Source organism: Pavona decussata, unplaced genomic scaffold (assembly GCF_977016875.1).
Source record: "Pavona decussata unplaced genomic scaffold, jaPavDecu1.1 SCAFFOLD_376, whole genome shotgun sequence".
In the NCBI taxonomy this organism is placed as follows: Eukaryota; Metazoa; Cnidaria; class Anthozoa; order Scleractinia; family Agariciidae; genus Pavona; species Pavona decussata.
In genome coordinates, this window is record NW_028145751.1 from 388,293 (window position 1) to 402,338 (window position 14,046).

Genomic DNA, 14,046 nt, shown 5'->3' on the forward strand with positions numbered 1-14,046 from the left:
TTTGTAACTGCTGTTTTCACGAAACTTTACATCTCATTCTTGTTTCAACAATTATCTAAAAACAAATTATCTGAGAAAAATTCGACGTTTCTTTCCTGTAAGTAACCTTAAAGATTGGGGCTTTTCAGAGCGCGTATTTGCTGAACATGAATAGTTAATGAATGTCACGGCATCCTGCCCTTTGTGACATGGCACCGGCAGGATCCTAATGTGGATCACGCCCACTGTTTTCCATATCTTACCATGCAATCGTGACTCAGCTTTATTTCTCATTGAGGACATGTCACCTAAAATCGTGTTGATCTCCGGTTGCTCTAGCGGCATCGGACTCGCTACTGCTGTGCTTCTCGCTAAAGATGCTGAGAAACGCTTCAAGGTTTACGCCACCATGAGAAATCTGGCGAAGAAAGGACAACTGGAGGAAGAAGGAAAGGAATATCTTGGAGACACATTGATTATCAAGCAGATGGATGTGAGCAGTGATGAGTCAGTCAGCAAAGCTGTGAAAGAAGTGCTTGATACTGAAGGAAAAATTGACGTATTGTGTAAGTACATAGCATTGTTAATTAACTTTATGCCCCATTGGCATCTCCACGCATTCCATGAATTCGTCCCTTCTCTTTGTCTCCTAGCATGTCGATTGGATTAAATGTGTTCTTGTCCTACGTGTTGCCAGTGGATCTCTTGGTCGGTTACACAATGAACACTCAAACAATATCTTGACAATGACAGAACAATTTCTCATACATTAACATAATTATTATTGTACCAAGGTTTATGCATCAGTCACCATGAAATTTAGTCGTTTTTATCACCCGACAAGACCGTACAGCTGGTTTTAACAAGCTACAGTGTCTATTAAATGATATATGTTCTAATAGGTTTCTATTCATTTGTGAAGAAGAATAACACGATTCAAGAAACTTTGTCTCTCAATCACGGCAAAAACAATGAGTCAGTGTGAGATATGGGATTCGTGTCATAGGCAATGAATTCATTAAGTAAACGCAATGGCCACATTGTGAGCAAGATATTCTGTCGTAACTCCATTTCAATCTTCTACAATTCTATCCAAGCTTCACGTAAAATGAAATACCATGACATTCCTTTTTGTTTCTCTCTTGCCATACGTTAAATTTTCCTAAGCTGATCTGTTTTCAAAATTCTTTATAATTCAGCGAGTAAACAAATAGCATGACTAAGCAAATTACACTTTTTAGGGAGGGGTTCATGGTTCTGCGCATGTCCGTGAATGAAAATACTCTTTCGCCTTTGCTCGCTATGACCCAAGCCTGTTTAATTTAATTCGTTGTTTATGAACCATTCTGAAGGGAATAGGTAGCTCGGGTGGTAATTTTTTCATATGATTGCGTTATTTCGTATGCAAATAGCTGTAAACACATCAACCGTGGAATAAATCCTACGGGTCAATGCTAAATTCAATATCAACAATATGAGTACAATCCACAAGCATTTTCTGTGAAATTTGGTCATCAGTCATTTTGCTTGGACTAATTATAGAATGTGATTACTGAAGTACATGTGAGTGGGATTTTTAAGGCCATAAAGTTGATAGGAAAGAGCAAAAAGCATTTAGATATTCATATGCGCTGAAATGTGAACCCTTCCCTTTAAAGCGCCTTTCAATGCGACTATATACGATAATTTGTCAAGATCAGATCCGTTCGCTAATTTTCACGCGACCTTGTTGGGGAAATTTTCTTTGGAAAAAGCATTTCGAATAGTAAGAGTAAACATTTTAGAAAACGCACCTCTCTGCGTTGAATAATAATAATAATAATAATAATAATAATAATAATAATGACAGCATTTATTAGACACAATTAAAAGTTCAGCAAAGCTGATGTGGTCGTGCACAAACAATAAAATTAAACTTCCTAAACTAATCACAATAAAACTAATATAAGATTTCTACGTATTTACAATATATGTGGCTGAAAAGTACTCTTAGTGACCTTCTAAAAGCGTCAATGTCGCAAATTGATCTCATTTGGTTTTCCAGGGCATTCCACCGAATGTAAACACTTTTTTACAAGTTTAAACACTTTTTTTCACGTTTAAACACTGGGTAAAACTGCTGGATGATCTGGAGTCGTCTCCGAGGCGTGAAATAACTGAAATAAGTTAGAGTTTTTTAGCAATGCAAGTTTTGCAGACCCTAAAATGATGAATAGATCTGCCTAGGCCTCATGTGTTGCAGAGGATCCATTCAGGATTTACTATAAAATTCTCTCAAAAATAGAATCCAATAGAATAGAGCGATTTTCATCAGTGACTGCCGTAAAAGCAAACCCAAAGTAATTACTCCTGGCCAGTCATAAGAGACAGGAAGGAGGGGCGTCTCTATTGTTTTCCAGTGTTCGTCTGTGACCGACTCATCACTACCAGTGTGACGTCACATGGCAACAAGTCAAATCTTGAAAGAAATGAGTCAAATCTTCTTGATAAGAGATGTAAACAGTGCAATAAACCAATCAGAACTCGAAGCAAATACAAGTAACCCGCGCCAAGCGCCGGAAAACACGTGCGAGCAAGTCACGATTGGTTTTGGTTTTGCCAGTCTCATTGGTTGAAAAAGTGGCGCGAATTTCACTAACCCATCACAGAGCGACGTAAAGCAAAACCAAAGTAATTACCAAATTACTTTCGACACTCAATAGATCTTATCACGGTTTTCGACGCCATTTTGACGAGTAGGCAAACAGGCTTGAAATAACAGTGTTTGTATGAAAATCCGATTTCAAATAATTTTCATAAAACACCGGTGCTGAAAAATTCATGAATTGGAAACTTTTAGCACTAGGAAAAGGATTTTAGGGAAAAAATTGGAGGGATGTAACTGTGCCAGAAAGCGTCCAGTCGTGTTTTGAACTTTCCATACATTTGTCTGTAAAGTGAACCAGCCGTGAACTGCTACTAAAAATAGTTCGCGGGTAAAAATACAGGAAAATGTATGGAAAGTTCAAAACACGACTGGACGCTTTCTGGCACAGTTACATCCATCCATTTTTTTTTCTTAAAATCCTTTTCCTAATGCCAAAAGTTTCCAATTCATGAATTTTTCAGCAGCGATGTTTTATGAAAATTATTTGACATCGGATATCCATACAAACACTGTTATTTCAAGCCTGTTTGCCTACTCGTCAAAATGGCGTCGAAAACCGTGATAAGGCCTATTAAAAGCGCTCTAACAGCCCGTAAATCCCGGGAATAAAATTTCGTTTCCTAAAACTTCCTGCAACTGAAATTGTCAATTGAGCGAAAGTATCCAAACAGATCGCTGATTTCCCTTTACCCTACAAAACGTCACTCACTGGTAGTCCGTTGTCGATACTTCCTTCTAAAAAGAGTGTAAGAGAATCAGCTAGCTTCGTGTGTGGTAAAACTAAAAGGCAACGTCTAGGATCGAGTTATACGTGAGCTGAATGATCATTTGGAAAGATATATAGCAAGACGCCCCCTACGAGACGAACGTACCATAATAATGGTAATTACTCTTTTTCAACAGTTAACAATGCTGGCTTAATAGTGACGTCCGTGTTGGAGTGTATCCCGATCAAGATGGCCAAGGACTTGTTCGAAGTGAACTTCTTTGGAGCTCTGCGCCTGATCCAAGCTGTGCTCCCAAGCATGAAAGCGAGGAAGAGTGGTCATATCATCAACAATAGCAGCCATTTTGGATTCGTGGGTTGTCCCTTCAACGAACTCTACTGTGCATCAAAGTTTGCCTTGGAGGGTCTTACTGAAGCTATGGCTCCCACATTGCTGCATTTTAACATAAAGTTAGTGTCTTTAATAATTTAATGATTTTGTTTCCTAGGTAAAATAATACTGATTACTCTCTGAAATCTTTAGCCAAAACAGAAAACGTAAAACAAAACAGCACCATATCAAAGTGCTATTACTGTGACTTCGACAAATTTGATTTAAATGGCCAAATTAACATCGGAACTTACCGCTCTAACTTTTGTTTGGCACGAGTTTTGTTTGGAGTCCACAACTTTATTATGAGAACGGGAAAGAGAAGGGTGAGGGAAGAATCTTTTTCATTTTCCAAGGTCAAGAGCATTAACGCCATGACATATGACGTCATATGACTGAGAAAGAAGTCATTTAAATTTGGACGAGACGCCATCTTGGATCTCATATTCAGTTTAAAATTTTAGAGAGCCATCAAAATTGGCTAAACATGACCAAAAACGGCAAAGAAACGCTTAAGTGGTATTAAAATGAAAAAGTTAGGAGAATAGACTTAAATCTGACATTAAGAGAACGTCATGACGTTTTTCTAACAAAAATCCTATGGACCGGGGGACCACAAGGTTTGGTTGAAGGATATTTCTGATATTTCTCCCTTCTTCACCTGACTCTGGGCTGTTTCAGTCAAAACGCTTATGGTTAACTAATTCATTGTTTGTTTTCTAAGAAGCCATAGAAAAAAGGTCATAGTACAAAGGAATTGGTCTTGGCACCGTTTCAAATGACCTTTTCTTGTTTTGATAGGTGCTCCATCCTGGAACCAGGTCCCGTCGGATCTTCAGTGATGGCAAATATGGAAGCCTGGGTGAAGAATTACAATATATTGGAGGCCGACGAAAAAAGTCTGGAATTGCAGAAAACCTTTATGGGAAAGTTGCAAAACATCATTGGTAACTCAATTCAAAGTGTAAACGAAGTCGCGGAAATTGTAAAAGGTATCGTTTTAAGTGAAAATCCAAACCTACGCTATCAAACAAATGATAAGTTTAAGCCCGAAGAGGTGAAGGCTAAGCTCGCCGATTCACCTGGTAACGTTTTGGTGGACATACTCAAGAAGAACTACTTTGACGAAGAATGATCAACACACGGATAGACATTTTGTTCATTTTAGTCTATAAAAGATGTAAACACAGGGATCGTATCTCAGTTAGGGTTGCCTTTTCCCTTGTGAACGTACACGCTTTTATATTTAGAAATAGTATAGTAGTTGCTGTTAGCTGATGTAAATCTTGAATTATAGCCGTCAGCAGTCCGGCGTAATTAAAAATTGAACTTTGTCACTTCAGAGTAATGATATACTAACGATCATGCGTGATTATGTTGGGTGGTTGCTTACCGGAAACAGAAAACAAAAGAATATGTGTAATTTCTGGCCTAAAAAGTGGTCGTGGTCCCTTAAGAAGTTGGAGTGGTCGTCGCTTACTGGAGAGCTTTTGAAATAGTATTTATCTGAGAAACAATACGGTTGTTTACGAAGCCAGGGGTCGCTTACGGGAAGTGGTCGCTTACGAGAAGTGGTCGATATGAGAAAGTTGACTGTATTTGGGTGGCCAAATATACGTAATTGTATGCTTCTTCACTTCTTTTTCAAACATTGATGAGTAGCCAGCCGCATTTTGGGTTTAAGGTCCAGTTTGACAAAAGGCGATGTTATGTCTTCGTAAATAACATCGCTCTCTTATAGATTTTTTAACGGTTTTCCGTTTAATTGCACTGCGTCAGTGCGTGCATGTATCCTTGAAAAACCGCATTTCTTATGTGGCAAGGTATCGCCGAGCTCAGTTACACGGAGGATCATTGACTACATTTGGTAACTGAGCCCTCGTCAGTTCTGCAGCAGATATTTTTCTCTCTATGCGCTCATTTCAAGTTATGCTTAGTTTCCCTACTTTTAGCGTGTTATGTCTCACGTCTGATTCGCACGTTTTCTTCCATAGTTCCCTGCCTCCGTTGCCTCGCGTTTAGGCCTTATCACGGTTTTTGACGCCATTTTGACGAGTGGGCAATCAGGCTTGGAATATAAACAGTGTTTGTATGGTAATCTGATGTCAAATAATTTTCATAAAACATCGCATCTGGAAAATTCATGAACTGGAAACTTTTGGCACTAGGGAAAGAATTTTAAGAAACAAAATTGGAGGGATGTAGCTGTGCCAGAAAGCGTCCAGCCGTATTTTGAAATTTCCCTACATTTGTCTGTATAGCGAGCCAGCCGTGAACCGCTACTAAAAATAGTTCGCGGGAAAAAATACAGGGAAATGTATACACCCAATGCAAAAATGGTTGACATTTTAATATTCTTGTCTATATTCAAATTAGCCTCACTAGCCTCGTCCAAGGTCAGAAAATATTCCTTTGATATTTGAACTCAAGAACGAGGTTAGTGAGGCCAATTTGAATGCAGACAAAAGAATATCAAAATGTCAGCCATTTTTGCATTGGGTCTATCGGAAAGTTCAAAACACGACTGGACGCTTTCTGGCACAGCTATATCCCTCCAATTTTTTTTTCATAAAATCGTTTTCCTAGGGCCAAAAGTTTCCAATTGATGAATTTTTCAGAAGCGATGTTTTATGAAAATTATTTGACATCGGATTTCCATACAAACACTGTCATTTCAAGCCTGATTGCCTACTCGTCAAATTGGCGTCGAAAACCGTGATAAGACCTATTAGTCACACGTGAATTCTTTTTTAGCCTTTTTCGCGATCTAGTGATAACGTCTATGGTAACCAGCAGCTGCGTCAATGCCCTGACGAATAGGTGAAAAGGTAAATGACAGCTCTGATAATTTAGACTACGCCCTTAGTCATCCTTTATTACTTATCACGCAATCGCTACCTTGTACTATTCTTTCGTGTAGCTACTACTGACTTAAACCATGGCTCCCCAAGTCGTTTTCATTTCCGGTTGTTCTAGCGGCATAGGACTCGCTACCGCTGTGCTTCTCGCTAAAGATGCTGAGAAACGCTTCAAGGTTTACGCCACCATGAGAAATCTGGCGAAGAAAGGACAACTGGAGAAAGAAGGAAAGAAATACCTTGGAGAAACATTGATTATCAAGCAGATGGATGTGAGCAGTGATGAATCAGTCAAAAACGCAGTGCAAGAAGTGCTTGATACTGAAGGAAAAATTGACGTATTGTGTAAGTACATAGTGCTTTTTGAACAGCCTGTTTACACGGGAATTGTGACATTTGTAACTCAGCACGGCACTGTTTTAAATGCTGAGTTTCTTCTCGTTTGTGATAATGAAGTAGATCTTATGGTATCCAGACTCGCAGATATCATGGCACTCCCATGCCTTTATTGGACGTATCAAGTAACTCAATTAGAGATTGGTATTGATATATTTATGAAGAAACCAAAGACTATTCATAATTATGAACAGGATTGCGTGTTCATTTCTTGCATGTTTGATCTGTTACGAGTCCTATTACAATCAGAAAATGACGTCAACAGTATAGATCTCTTGTGTGAATACACAATAACTCCAAACAAGTTATGATACCGGTACAATGGTTTTAATTTCATTAACATAGTTATGAAATATGTTAAATATGAAATCGTGATTTAAAGTCACTAAATCTTCTGATCTAAAATGGCTCAGGATGGTGCTATTACCTTCCACGACTTCCAGTTTAAAGGAAAATTCACACGATTTGACTCAAACGATCGGTTCTCGTCCGTCACAACAGGTGCATGGAATTCAGCCGCTTTGTTCGCAAGGCGTTAATACTCAAAACAGACAATCAGTTATCATTCTTGGATTTACCTTTTGAAATTCCCGACGTCATGTTGCGTCATTGCCCAAATTCGAGTTCAACCGTAAAAAAATCAGTTGTTCTTGCATTTAAGACTTAGCCCTGATTATATTGTAGGTCGAAAGATGACATGTCGAAAATGGCTGTAAGGAAACGCCAGTTGCAAAAATAACTCAGAACGGAACGCGTTTCAAATTAACACAGCGAAAAAAATAACCAGACGTATTACGTAACCAAATACTAGTTTGTATACTTACGATCATGCGGTAATTATACCTATTCAACAGTTAACAATGCTGGTTTAGTAATGGTGGGCGTATTGGAGTGTGTACCGGTCAATATGGCCAAGGATTTGTTCGAAGTGAACTTCTTTGGTGCTCTGCGCCTTGTCCAAGCTGTGTTGCCAGGCATGAAAGCGAGACAGAGCGGTCTTATCATCCAGAACAGCAGCCATTTTGGACTCGTGGGAAACCCTTTTAATGAACTCTATTGTGCATCCAAATTTGCCCTGGAGGGCCTCACCGAAGCTTTGGCTCCAACTCTGCTCCATTTCAATATCAGGTAGCGTTTGTTAATATTACTAGTAATACCGTATCAGAAGTAAATATCCTACGTTTTTTTTTTTTTTCACTAATTCAAACTGTAACGCAAAGTTCTATGCTAACTAAATAGCAAACAGAGGATGACATGGGCGTGCACTGAAACAAAAAACGGTCAGTAGACCTTGCAAAATTTTCATTAAATTGTTGAAACCTTGTGCCAATGTTTTTGCTCTTCGAAGCTTTCATCAAAGGCCACGAGATGTTTGGCGACGACCTTTTTTATTTGCAAATTAAGCAAATTTATTCAGCTAATTTCTTAACTACAAAGTAATTATAGAAAGACTGGGCCGCAAGAAGCTTAAGAGCTAATCGAGGAAGACCGATCCTTATAATTATTAATGTTTGCTTTTAAATATTACAACACTTTACTAAATTTAATGTTCATCTTTAAATATTTCAACGCTTTTTGTAGGTTTCTCGAAATCACCAGTTTGTAAAGCAATAAGAGGGTCTAAATAGGGGGGGGGGGGGGGTAGCTTTGACGGTTGACGGTTAAATTTAAAGGGGTAGTTAAATTTAAAGTATTTCTTTCGATGGAGTAGTTACAATAATAATTTAGTTTGTTAACAATGACCCTACTAGTGCACAGAAACTGCTGTTAATTATGTTTGGCTGCGGATGGCTAGGATGGAAGTGGATAGCAACTTGAAAAAATTTGGCCAATAATTTTCAAGTTCTTCCTGTGTATTTTAGAGAAGACGCTAAAATTAATTATGGTTTGTTCTTCCTTGGAGAAAAACCTTAATATTTTCTTCCCGATGTTCTAAGAGCAATTTCATGTTACAAAACAAGTTCGTTGTAAAATATTTCAGCAGTTTTGCCCCTTTAAGGGGTTTTGACGGTTAACGATTATCAAGGGGAATTTTTTCCACGAATCAAAGGTAATATTGACTTAGGCGTTTTTTTTAATATTAACAATCAGAAACACGTTATCAATGAAGCAAATCATTACTAGAAGTTCTTCCAGACGGAAGTTAGTTGTGATGTCAGTTAAGACGCAAATTAAGTGGGAAAGTCCATAAATTAAAGTGAGTATAGTTCGGAACAAGGAAACTGATTTACCAGTTACTGAACGATTCCTTGAGAGCCAGAAGTCTGAGATAAGCAGCTGAATTAATGATATCAATTGAAAGACCTCGAAACCGTTTGACGGCTAATTTAGGTTGTTTTTGGGGGTCGATTGACGATTAAAGGTCAGGCTGTTTGACTGCTGACGGTAAACCCATCGAGATCATTTAAAAAGACCGGCGTACCCGGGAAAGCTATTGAGCCAACGGTCTGGTCACTGTTTTTAGGATCGTTTCTTTCTTCATAGGTGTTCTATGCTGGAACCAGGCCCCGTGGAATCTCCAATTTGGGAAAATGCGGACATTTGGGGGAAGAAGTACGACATACCGCTGGCTGACGAAAAGACTCTGACCCTCGAACGAACCTCTAGGGGAAAGTTGATGGATTATTGCGCTAGCAGAACGCAAAGTGGAATCGAAGTCGCGGAAATGGTGAAGACCATCATTTTGAGCGAAAAGCCAAACTTACGCTATCAAACGAATGATGGATTTAGGACGGAGGAAGTGGAGGCCAAGCTCAGCGATCCATCCAGTAACAATATAGTGGAAATACTGAACAAGAACTACCTTGATAAAGAATGATGAATTGTTGTACTGGTGCTGGAATAATTAGTCATAGCAAACCCTAGCACATGTCAAGTGCATAGATCGCAACTTAGTTCCTGTTATCTATTATTCTGAGCACACTTTTATACATCAATTAAGATTAGTTGTTGTTAAATGTTTTGTATATTTTGAAATAACTCTGTTTTCCGTCTACCCAGACTTTTGTAATCAAAATGCAGTATCAAACGCATGGTTGACGTAGCTTTGCAGTGAACTCTCCAGTTCCCCAACTTAACAAAGATGAACCTTAGTAATTATATCTAGGAGTAGTTGTTGTTAGTTGATGTCAGTATTGTTACCTATTCAATCTTTTGTCTCGTGTCAAATTGAGCTTAATAAAATACTTCATTTACAATTTTGTAAAGGAATTAGTAAACCATAGCAAATAGCAAATGGCATTTGGTTCTCAATTTAATTAAATGACTGATCGTACTTTCATCTGCAAATGTTTAGCAATTTTTTTTGTCAAATCCTTTGCCTTGTCGATTTGAAAGCGTTAACTTCAATACACCCTGTTAATGCTGGCATAATATCGCTGGAACACAACACGCTCAATATATACATTACTCTATATTCAATGTATAGCACCACTATATACAGTACACACAATACACAATATACAGTACTAAATAAGTTACAAGATTTCCTCCTTTAAGACGTACGTCTCTTAAAACTGTATTTTGTTTTACTTGTTCCTTGTTAAATTGTTATGACATGTGTCACGTCATCTTGTTATAAAGATACGAAAGCCCATTTACAAAAAGTAAGGTGCTACTTAATTTCAAACCTTTCGATATGAGCTGCATTTTAGGTTAGGTCTATTGGCTTAGACCAATGGTTCGTTTTCCAAAAGGGAAAAAAAATTGTTACGTTACCCTCTTGTTATCTTGTTCAGGAAAAACCTCATTTGCATTTACTTTCAACACACACCTTACATATGGGACTATAAAACTGGTAGCCGTCGGAGACAGAAATCCTGTCTTTGAAGCAGCGCTGGAGTTTCATGAGAACGACCTTCCTTCTCCTCATGTCGTTGATGTTGAGCTCCTGTGATGGAAGAGAAAGTGGTGCAGCACTGAGGATGCCGACCTTTCCCGCATTGCAGTTCAGACACTCGTACCATGCGATCGAGAGTTCTTTCCTATCATCCACACCTTGATCCGCATTTTGTGCAAGTTGCCGATAACGTCAGCTGAATGTGAACTCTCATTCAGTAAACTACGAAGGTTAAAAACATACTTGGCGTATAAATTTAGCATGTGAACTTTTGTAGAAGTACAACAAAAATGCAACCTTTTTGAGGACGGCAGGTTTAAAATTAATTACCTCGGAGAACTACAATACAGCAATGGAAACCTTAGAAATTTGAGACGTACTAGCATCCCATCAAGGAGAGTGGGAAGGAAAGGGGTTTTTCTACTTCCTTTATGCTTGAAAAACTGGAAGATGATTGTCAAAATGGCTTACCCTCTCGGCTCGCATAGTCAATTGTTTGAAGCACATTATTAAGACCTTGCGAGACTTATCACGAAGACCTCACAAAGAACACTATTTTGGCTCACAATTTACCCCTTCACTGCCTATCATCTTGAAGCATTCACACTGTGCTTAAACCAAATGAACAAATCAACGTTCTTTATAATTAAACAGCGTCTTTTCCGTGCCCAGCCCCAAGCTTGTATGCGGAGACATCCGTTGTGACGTCAGTAACTGCATTTTAAGTATTTTGATTTAAAAATGTTCTCGTCGGATGCCCCTGTCATCGAAGCTACTGATGCACCTAAAGAACAGTCGCCTCCCGCCAACTCGAACCCTCGCTAATTCGAACCTCGGGCTAACTTGAACCAAAATCGATTTCCCCTGGATTTGCGTTATACATTTATACTAATTATACTCTTAGTAACACGAACCTCCCGCTAACTCGAGCCAATTTTCTTTCCCTTTAGCTCATTTTCTATATAATTTTACCCTCGATATTAAACTCGAACCATGTTTGTCAAGACGTGACAGGTGAAAACAATCAGTACTGTACTCCAAAACATTAAATTTATTTTGAAGCAGCCGTGAATTCTTTAGGTCTTTTCTTGCATTGTACAAAACGTGTCAGTCCAGTTCTAATTCTGGTTTCGCTGGTTTAGGGTACATTTTACTACAGTGTATTGTATTTTCATAAAGCTTTGCTCCTTCTCCTTAGAAAACTTTCAAGGACAATCGAAAGTAAAGCGCCAGGCCGTATTAACTAATTATTTCTCGAAAAAGTAAATCGCATGAACTCTGTATCAGTAGCCCGACGTTGATCATTATTTTCCAGCTGGAGCTAGAGCTAATAAAAAATTCAACACCATGGTTTGATTTTGTTTAACATTTAACAATTAGATTATGAATTCGAGATTTCTATTATTTGTTAGAACCAGTTCTGTTTCTGTTTCATTTTCCCAACGAGTTAATAAATGAAGTATATTGATAAATTCTCTAAATAACCTAAGCAAAAACCTTTAACATGTATAACAATGGAATATCTCTCCAGTTTCCATTTCCGCTCCACAGGAACCTTGTCAAAGTGTATTTTCAACGTATGACGTCGTAACATCTGACAAACAAATTTCATTTTCTTGGAGTGAAGATAGAGTTCCGTGATCTTGAAGTTCACTTTTCAATGTGAGATTCGTCGAAGCGAATCACTGAAAACCCATTAAACATAAGAGAAAAGCATTAAGACACCAAAGGTTTGAGGTAAGCTAGCACAACTTTAAAATCATGTTTTGCGTGTGAACTGTATGGTTCACGTAATTTAGCAGTTTTGAATTGAGCCAAAGAACATAAACAACCCAGTTAGACAAACTCGGTTAAGTATCTTTTTAGTGGTAGGTGGATTTTTGAAGTTTTGTGTTTCTCTTTCGTCTGACTGGTTACAGAATGGAGATGAAGCTCGATGAAAACGTGTAAAGTATTTTATAAACTAGCTAAACACGATGTTCCCCGTGCATTTGTTACACTAAGAGTTGGGAGATTTTTTTCTCAATTATTCCACGAGCGCGCCTTGGATATGAGATGATAGATAGCCAACGGGATTCTTTAAGCGCCGAGTTGGCTATAATCATAGCATACCCAACAAGCGCAAGTGGAATAATTGTTTTTTGAAAACATTCAAGAGACATCTCTAGATATGATCTTGCTAATTTCTCTTGACGACAGTTTAATGGTCTCTATTTCTTAGGTATGATATAATGGCTCATACGCCATGGCAGCTAAGCCAATCAAATTCCTGAAATTGCATTATACAATAATCCAGTTTTTAATAAAATAATATATATCATGAAGGGCATTGGCACGAGCGGAGAATATTTTTAAGAACAATTGGATTTTTTCATGAAATGTTACCGGGGCTTTCAATTTCCATGCAAGAAACCGAAACAAATCAATCGTGTTTTACGACGTCAAGCGTCGGAATTATTTATCTTGTGGTTGAACTGTTTTCGGAATAAAGATTAACTGACATGCTTCGAAGCAAGTCACACAGAATTCATCATCCGCAATACACTGTTAAGACACTTGAAGTTTCCGCGAAGTATAACTATTAAACTATGCGGCTTTGTATGTGGACTGTCTGGCGTACTTCACAGGTTAAAGATTAAGAAAGGCAGTAAACGCGGCTTGACATACTTGACGTTTGTCTTCTCTGATTGCGACTGAAGATGGCAATCGTACTAAATTGCTCAAGTTGTTTTATCTAAAACTGTGCGCAAATGGAAATTCGTTGAATTTTGTTCCCTGGGTTGAAAGTTTGATCAAGCAAATGTAATGTGAAAAAGAAACATTGCGGTCGTTTATTTGTCTAAATGCTAATTTATGCACATAAACTCGCATGCAAATGATTGATGCTAATTCTACAGTTTGAGCGAAACAAAATGCTTCGAAAGCAAACCAGCTTCATTTGAATCTGTCTTGAAATTTTCTGGGCCGGCCGGGTTAAATGTCGTGTTCGTTACGCGAGTTAGGTTTCGCTTGATTTCAGTGACCAAAACCGGATTTGTGAATAAGCCGAATATTCTGATAACAGGAATTCTGTGGGATGTATCTCTGCCTTTTACAACACGAGATCCAGCCTGGGCGATGCGTTGACTTTCCAAGACTTGCATTATTAATTAAAAATATTTGTTTACGTCGTAAAATGTGGTAAATATTTCGGCGCCTTTTTTATGAAAATAGCTCCTAATAAAGACTTCG

The 14,046-nt window shown here is 38.3% G+C and overlaps 2 protein-coding genes across 2 annotated transcripts; both read left to right on the forward strand.

Moving 5' to 3' along the window:
- The first annotated feature begins 249 nt into the window (after positions 1-249).
- On the forward strand, positions 250-5,060 carry LOC146452211 (retinol dehydrogenase 8-like). Its single transcript, XM_085098119.1, has 3 exons — positions 250-545; positions 3,530-3,803; positions 4,525-5,060. The coding sequence occupies exons 1-3, from the start codon at positions 281-283 to the stop codon at positions 4,856-4,858; spliced, it is 873 nt and encodes a 290-aa protein (XP_084954245.1). The 5' UTR covers positions 250-280; the 3' UTR covers positions 4,859-5,060.
- Positions 5,061-6,646: 1,586 nt separating this feature from the next.
- On the forward strand, positions 6,647-10,265 carry LOC146452212 (retinol dehydrogenase 8-like). Its single transcript, XM_085098131.1, has 3 exons — positions 6,647-6,926; positions 7,832-8,105; positions 9,462-10,265. The coding sequence occupies exons 1-3, from the start codon at positions 6,662-6,664 to the stop codon at positions 9,793-9,795; spliced, it is 873 nt and encodes a 290-aa protein (XP_084954257.1). The 5' UTR covers positions 6,647-6,661; the 3' UTR covers positions 9,796-10,265.
- Positions 10,266-14,046: the final 3,781 nt, after the last annotated feature.

Excerpts from the sequence above, each read along its gene's own strand:
- LOC146452212 (XM_085098131.1), top strand. The coding sequence starts at position 6,662 with ATGGCTCCCCAAGTCGTTTTCATTTCCGGTTGTTCTAGCGGCATAGGA. Across the intron at positions 6,927-7,831 it reads AGGAAAAATTGACGTATTGT|TTAACAATGCTGGTTTAGTA; the intron begins GTAAGTACATAG and ends CCTATTCAACAG. Across the intron at positions 8,106-9,461 it reads CTGCTCCATTTCAATATCAG|GTGTTCTATGCTGGAACCAG; the intron begins GTAGCGTTTGTT and ends CTTTCTTCATAG.
- LOC146452211 (XM_085098119.1), top strand. The coding sequence starts at position 281 with ATGTCACCTAAAATCGTGTTGATCTCCGGTTGCTCTAGCGGCATCGGA. Across the intron at positions 546-3,529 it reads AGGAAAAATTGACGTATTGT|TTAACAATGCTGGCTTAATA; the intron begins GTAAGTACATAG and ends CTTTTTCAACAG. Across the intron at positions 3,804-4,524 it reads TTGCTGCATTTTAACATAAA|GTGCTCCATCCTGGAACCAG; the intron begins GTTAGTGTCTTT and ends TTGTTTTGATAG.